This window comes from Gossypium hirsutum, chromosome D07 (genome assembly GCF_007990345.1).
Source record: "Gossypium hirsutum isolate 1008001.06 chromosome D07, Gossypium_hirsutum_v2.1, whole genome shotgun sequence".
Lineage (NCBI taxonomy): Eukaryota > Viridiplantae > Streptophyta > Magnoliopsida > Malvales > Malvaceae > Gossypium > Gossypium hirsutum.
Window position 1 is genome coordinate 52,765,178 of NC_053443.1, and position 7,895 is coordinate 52,773,072.

A 7,895-nucleotide genomic window follows, 5' to 3' on the forward strand; every position below is an offset into this window, starting at 1 on the left:
CACTTTTTTAGTTTCTATGTTGATCGTAAGGAACTTGATGTTCATCATATGTATGCCATGGCCTAGGTTCCAATATACTCACCAAGGCTCCTAAAACAACCTTTCATTGTATCTATTGACTAAGTCTTTTAATTACAAGATAAATCTTATTTTGAATTAATTTTTAAGCTTTGTTTTGAATTAACCTTTTATCTTTTAGAATTTTCTTGTTTAGATTCTTTAAATTTCATTAGTTAAGATTTATTAGCTTTTATTGTATATAAATATTGAAGCTGATCAATAAATACCACTTAGAAGAAGACATAAGAGAGCCATAAGAGAATATCAAAGAAAACACTTGAAGAATACCATCAGAATTAACTCGGAAGTGGATCTCCATCAAGATCAAAGACCTCCTTTTAATTTCTTCTGAAGGTTTTATGAGTTTCTTTGTTTCTTGTGGTTTTTTTTATTTTGAGATGTTTCTATTTACGATTGTGAATTAATTCCCTAGATACCTAGGAAAGATGAAACTTATAATAAATCTTATTTTTTGATTTCTGATTTACATGATAAATACTTGATTCTTGTTCTCAATTATGTATGCTAATTTCTTATTTTAATATTTCTAAAATATTAATTCATGTTTAATGTGCTTAATTCAGTTGAACAAAAGTCCCTGTTTTTCAAATCGGAGAAAGGTACATGAATGAGTGGTAATGAGAAAAAGTAGAAAAAAGACCCAACAAAAACCTAAAATATGACGAGGCAAAAGGTAGGTCCACTGATAATTCTATTTTTGCATCAAACATGTGATTTTGAATGAACCATGAAAACCCTTCACACAACTCAATAATGAAACAAACAACAAACCAAAACCTTCCACATTCACACAAACATATACACTCAACAACTAGTGATGTTTTTTTTTAGCCATGTTGAAATATGTATGAAATGTACAACAAAAGAACCTAAGCTCTTTGTCTTCAATATGTGAACTTTCTTATTCATTAGTTCTTTTGTTTAATTTTAATCAAGAAACTTGGGGTTATGAATTTCTAAATATTGTGAATAAAATTTAAGAACAACTTATTATTCATAAGACAAATATGCATGAGAGAAAATGTGTTCAAAGCCCATGAGCTCTTTAGAAGTTTTAGTCTCAAATGATGGATTTAATTCCACTGATGCTTCAGAGTTCACGATGGTGCTTGGAAAACTACAATATTTGACATTCACAAGGTCATATATTTGTTACTTTGTCATTAAATTATCACAATTTAGACACAATCCATTTGGATTACACTAGAGAAGAAACAAACGATTATTGCGTTACTTGCAACAAACAAAAAATCTTAGTATTTGAATATTTGATTGTTGTGACTCTAACCACTACATATATAATGGTGGCGATTGTGCTAGTGATGTCGATTGTTGTGTATCAACATTAGACTATATTTTATTTTAAAGTTTCACCCCAATCAGTTGGACATAAAAAAAAGTTACTGATGCACAATCTTCAACTGAAGCTGAGTATCATGCTCTTGTGGCTACTTTTGAAACTCTCTGGGTCAAACATCTACTCAAATAGCTTTAGATACTTTTTGGATCCACCTAAAATATTCCGTGACAATTTGAGTGACCCTCTACCTTGTCATCATCATTTATTGCATAGCAAGATTAAGCATTTCGAAATTGATGTTCACTTTTTTAGTTTTATGTGTTGATTGTAAGCAACTTTGATGTTCATCATATTTTCTTTTCATATGCTAAGTATTTTATATTTTAGTTTTAATTAGATTTTAAACACTTTCTTTTCAAAATAATTTATTTTTTTGTTCTTCAACTTCTATATGATTTGATTCCAAGACTTTGTTTTAAAGTATTTTTTTAATTTTCTTTCCCTTCTTGATTGTCAACGGTGATATCTCGCTAGTTGTTAAAGGAATTAGCGAAACTGAGCACATCCAGTTTATCAAACGGAGCAATTTCTATCTCACTCTCATTTTAATTTATTTGTGTGTTGTGCGTGATTGAATTGATTCTAGGGAATATGGAAATGGGATTCATGAGTAGCTAAGTCCTTTAGAGAGATTAAAGGGCTTCCCATAGGAATTAGCTAGTATAAATTTATGTGTGCTTAAACCTTAGGATTGACGATCGTAGGAAGTATCTAGGTTAAACGAGGTTGAAACAAAAGTTTGTCGAGTAAATCGTGAGTTTATCTCAATCAGGAAAGTGAGGTCGAGAGATAGGTGAGTACTAGTTAGTTAATTAAATAGTAGAGGTCGAGAGGTAATACTGGTTAGTTAATAACTAATTCACTAATAAAACCTAAATTCTGAAGTTAATTGCAACCACTGAAACAAGTTAATATTCTTCTTGTTCTTCGAGAGCTATTCATTTTTCAAGTTTGTTTTAGTAATTTAATTTTACTTTATGACCTTAATTGTTAGTATTAATCATTGTAATATAATATTGAGTGATTACTGTTTAGACCTGCTATTATAGACGATATTTTTAGATTTAATCCAGCCTCTCTTAGGTCTAATCCTCAAAATACTTACTGGTGTCTCGTTGTAATAGAAAATTATATTACAATTTGACCTATTCACTTGGATATATAGCACTGTAATTATATATATTTTATTTGTAGAATTTTTACTTTAAATGCTCGCACGTTTGGAGGCGGTCAAAACTCATGCTTGATCCCTTCATCCTCATAGTAAACATCAAATCTTTATTTTTGAATTCCCTTTCATGATCACTTCTTATTCTTCTAGTCATTCCAATGACACGACCCTTTTCATTCATCAAGGTCTTGCATAGCTTCCTGAAGGCTTCAAGGGTGTCTGATTTGTCTCTAAGAAATTTCACCCATGTGAACCTTGAATAGTCATCCACACAGACTAGCACATATCTTTTGCCACTGATTTTCTGTATCTATATAGGACCAATCAAATCCATATAAAACAGCTCTAGTGGCTCAAATTTTGGTCTTGAGTGACTCTTTGATGTTTCTCCCTATGTTGCTTACCCTTTAAGCAACAGCTAAAAACTTTATGGACATCACCAATTAATATAGGAATACCCCTGACAACCTAGGACTAGATCAACATTTGAAGTCCGTTTTAATGCATGTGACCAAGTTTCTCATGCCACAATCCTAACTCAGACACAACTGCCTTATTTCACTTCACATACTGTAGAACTTTATAGCAATTATCAAAGGTCCTGGCCCTTTTCATAATTTTATCTTTTATCTCGAAAGAGACTTCACAACTATCTTTTATGAAATTGATTAACATTCTTTGGTCACAAAACTTATTTATACTAGTTAATCACAGTAATTTTTTATAAAAGATATTTTCTAAAATTATATGATATAAAATATCAAATTAATTCCGATGTACAACAGGTGGAATTATTTTATTAAGTCGTACATATAATTTGTTGAAAAAATTGTACTTATAATTTGTTAAAATAACATTAGATTAAAAATTATGAAGGTCCGCATGAAAAATTATGAAGAGAGAATTCTTCCTCTAGCTTAGGGTACTATGATTAATATACAATTGTTATTATTTCATAAAAAAAGATTATAAAGGTAATAATTATATCGGTGTAAGTTGTCTCTTGTATATTTTACTTCACTTAAATTCGTCGAAGCCTCCAAATGAAAAATTGGATATATGTATATGTGTATATATATATTACCAGGGAAATCTAATATGAGTATCTTCCTTGGTCTTCATTTTCAAATTGCCATGGAAATCTACTACTCTATGTTCATCGCTCCTTTTACAACAATGCTAAGCTTCTCCACCTTACTTGCTTTCATCACTTTTGCTTTGAGTCACCTCTTTAAGCTTCAATGGCAGCGCAATGCCCAAAAGCCTAAACAGCCCTCTCTTCCGCCAGGCCCTAAACCTTGGCCTATTGTGGGAAACCTCCCTGAATTAATCATAAATAAGAAGAAAACTTCGGTGTCTTATTGGATACACAGTTTCATGAAAGAAATGAACACCGAAATTGCTTGTATTCGTCTAGGAAATGTTCATGTGATTCCCGTTACTTGTCCTGAAATCAGTCTCCAATTCATGAGAAAACAGGATGCTATTTTTGCTTCAAGACCCCTTACCATCGCCACTGATGTCCTCTCAAAAGGGCACTTAACCACTATTTTTTCACCCTTAGGAGATCAGTGGAGAAAAATGAAGAGAGTTATGGTCAGCGAGATGCTTTCACATGAAAGACATCGATGGCTTCACGAGAAAAGAGTTGAAGAAGCTGATAACCTCGTGCGTTACGTACTTAACCAATGCAAAAATGGTGATGAAGGCGGCCTAGTGGACTTAAGACTGGTTGCCCGACACTATTGTTGCAATGTGATAAAAAAGTTGATCTTTAATCGAGGATACTTGGGAGAAGGGAAAGCAGATGGTGGACCTGGGTTTGAGGAAGAAGAATACGTCGACGCCATTATCGCTTTAGTCATTCATCTTTATTCCTTTTGTATATCCGATTACTGGCCATTTTTGAGAGGCCGCGACCTGGAGGGGCATGAGAAAATCGTGGAGGACGCAACTAGGGTTCTAGAGAAATATAACAATCCCATTATTGAAGACAGGATTCAACAATGGAGAGATGGCAAGAAACATGAACCTCAAGACTTGCTTGATGTTTTGGTTTCTTTAACGGATGACAATGGTACCCCACTACTGTCCGCGGACGAGATCAAAGCTCAAGTAAATGTACGTCTTTCCTTCTCTTTAATTGTTTTTGAACAAAATATAAGCCACCAACATGTTAATGTTTATTAAAAATGGATTACTAAGACATGACAATAACATAAATATGATATAATATACACGTGTTATCATAGAAAATCAGCCCTGTATATTGATAGTCTCTTTTTCAACTTAATTTTCAGGAAATTATGATTGCTGCAGTGGATAATCCATCAAATAACTTAGAATGGGCACTTGCGGAGATGTTGAATAAACCAGAGACGCTACAAATGGCCAGAGACGAATTAGATAATGTGGTTGGAAAACATAGGTTAATACAAGAATCTGATGTCCCACAACTTAACTTTACTAAGGCATGCGCCAGAGAAGCCTTTAGACTCCATCCTGTTGCAGCATTTAGCCCTCCTCACGTGTCCGTGACTGATACAACAGTGGGCGACTACTTCATCCCTAAGGGTAGCCATGTGATAGTTAGTCGGGTTGGGCTTGGTCGAAACCCTAAAGTTTGGGACGAGCCATGCGAGTTCAAGCCAGAACGTCACCTCCAGAATTGTAATAAAGGCGAAGAAGTGGTGCTTGAAGAGCCAGATTTGCGGCTGTTTACATTCGGTAGAGGAAGGAGAGGGTGCCCTGGAGTGGTGCTTGGAAGCTTGATGACTACCATGCTGTTAGCGAGGCTATTGCAAGGATTCGATTGGAGCATCCCGACTAACCAGGGAACCATTGATCTTTGTCCAGGAAGGGGAGTTCCCTTTCTGGCTAAACCACTGCTTGCTGTTGCAAAGCCACGATTGCTACCGCATGTCTACTCTTTCTCAACTGAAAGTGAAATACAGTGATTAACTCCTTGACGAAGATGGGGGTTGACAAGGGAGACCTGTTTGTGGCTTGGTTCTAATGAAATTGTTTTTATCCCTAGTATGTATTTCCTGTTGTAGCTTATTTCGGTGTTTGTATGGGGTGTACTCACTTCAGCAACTTCTTATGTATTGTTTTCTCATTAATAAAAATGGATAAGCAGTTAGTAGCTGATGTATTGCTTTCCATGTAACTTCATCAATGCACATGATAAAGTTTTTCATTCGAGCTTTCCAATAGTCATGGTTCGAAGAGCCAACGAGAAGAGATGCTCGCATAATAGAACTTCCTTCTTTCATAACTTCCACGGTAGAAAACTGTAGTAGGGTCATATTCAACCAACTCTTGAAGCTTGCTTTGGTATCATTTGGAAAAAAAAAAAGTCAGTTTGTTGTAATTTTAACCAGACTACTCAAGTATGTGTTTTGTCACAGGATGCAAAAGACAACGAAACAAAAACCAAAATAGAGAAAGTAATAAGAGATTTTGCATGCAATAATTTGTTAACGCAGTTCGGAAATAATTCTACTTTGCCAAGACTTGTTTAGTGAATGATTCTTATTCAACAATCTTTCATATTACCTATTGGTTTAAACCAATCTACCCTTACACAAAGAAGTAATTGCAACCCCAACACTAACCCCAATTATTACAAATCACTCACCCCAACTAACCTCGCTTACATCAAGTATAAACTCGAATAAAAGCCTAACACAAGAGTGCAAAAATACCAAATAGTCTATTTATAGGCTAAAATCGACATCTTTTTCAAATAGTCCTGATAAAGTAAATCCATCAATTTTAATTTGAATATATCTTCTTGAATTATCTCTAATAATTATCCCAAAATAAAGTATAATTAATCTCCTTAAAATCAACCCATAAATCTGCCAAGATACGTACAAAGGATAAGCACAAGTCTCATCCACAAAGTTAAGTAAATCTCAACTTCCTTAAAATTCCAAATTGAACCATGACTTTGATTTACAATAAATCTCATCCATAAATTAGGTTCTAAAAGTTCATTTTCTTATGGAAACATCACATAAAAAGGCTCAAGTCATATAAATTGATAAAACATTCAGGTTATCCCAACGTCTTGATCAGATCTTAACTGATCAAGTGACTGGTCTGAACCATCAATTCTCAATGCTTGGACAACCTTGGTCTTAATATTTTTGGCTAAACCATTTCTTCCTATTGCAAGGCCACGGTTGCCACCTTTAAGTCTACTTATTTAGGGAGTAAATGAAAGAGAAAGAAAGAGAAACACAGTGATCGTACAAGGAATAAAATAAAGTATTAATTTTATTACCCACATTTGTTAATCAAAAATAAAATCTCAGCTCGTAAGGTTGGTTTGATCATTTGTACACTATTTTTTATTGCCACAAAATATTATGTTATTTAAAATGTATTTTAAATATTTTTCAAAAAAAAAGGATATTAATTATTGTATTGTACCAGTCGACTATTTGCATTGGCCCCTATGTATATCCATTTTGGAGAGTGTTTTCAATCATAAGGAATTGTTATGGAAGCAAAACGCTTGTTGTGGCTAGCTTCATTTTGGTGATCATAATAGTAAATTTTTCATATTCATACGATTGAGAGGAGAACGTTAAATTGTATTACTGCTCTAAAGGTTGGTAACGATGAATAGCCCTTTGATTAGGATACTCTTCAAGCTGAGGCTGTTGGTTTCTTTCAGAAACTCCATGGAGAAGCCCTGGAGCGCATAAATAGGCCTCTATCTGGTATTTTTCCTCGTCTTAACTCTTCGGACATTGTTTTTTCAATTAAGGCTATCACGAATGAAGAAATTAAATTGACACTATTTGACATGGCGTCTTTGAAGGCCCCGGGAAATGATGACTTCTATGTTTTATTCTTTCAAAATCAATGGGATGTTGTTGGTAATGATGTTTGTGAGTGGGTTAAAATGGTGTTTGTAGGTAAAGCCATTGATCCGGACTTGAATAATACTCTGATAGTTCTTATCCCTAAGTTACGAATCCTGAAAAATTTTCTCAATTTCGACTGATCAGTCTGTGCTCTATTCTCTACAAATTGGTCATGAAGGTTATTGCTAATCATTTCAAGGTAGCTTTTCCTAATTTTATTACACAAGAGTAGGTAGGGTGTAACACCCTCTACTCGACCCGAATCACCGAATCCAGATACCGGATGTTACAACACTTAAACAGTTCATCAAATTTTACGCAACAAACGTAAATTGTTTCTAAACTTACATCATAATACTTATGTACCATTCTTTGATGTAAAAGAGAATATCCAGTAATTACA

At 34.0% G+C, this 7,895-nt stretch overlaps 1 protein-coding gene across 1 annotated transcript; it reads left to right on the top strand.

Moving 5' to 3' along the window:
* The first annotated feature begins 3,760 nt into the window (after positions 1-3,760).
* On the top strand, positions 3,761-6,198 carry LOC107956797 (phenylalanine N-monooxygenase CYP79D16). The gene is made up of 2 exons (XM_016892312.2): positions 3,761-4,733; positions 4,913-6,198. Exons 1-2 carry the CDS (start codon positions 3,765-3,767, stop codon positions 5,567-5,569), a joined length of 1,626 nt encoding a protein of 541 aa, XP_016747801.1. The 5' UTR covers positions 3,761-3,764; the 3' UTR covers positions 5,570-6,198.
* Positions 6,199-7,895: the final 1,697 nt, after the last annotated feature.

Bases quoted from the DNA above. Each gene is read 5' to 3' on its own strand.
- LOC107956797 (XM_016892312.2), top strand. From the start codon at position 3,765: ATGTTCATCGCTCCTTTTACAACAATGCTAAGCTTCTCCACCTTACTT. The intron at 4,734-4,912 runs GTACGTCTTTCC...CTTAATTTTCAG, and splicing joins AGATCAAAGCTCAAGTAAAT to GAAATTATGATTGCTGCAGT.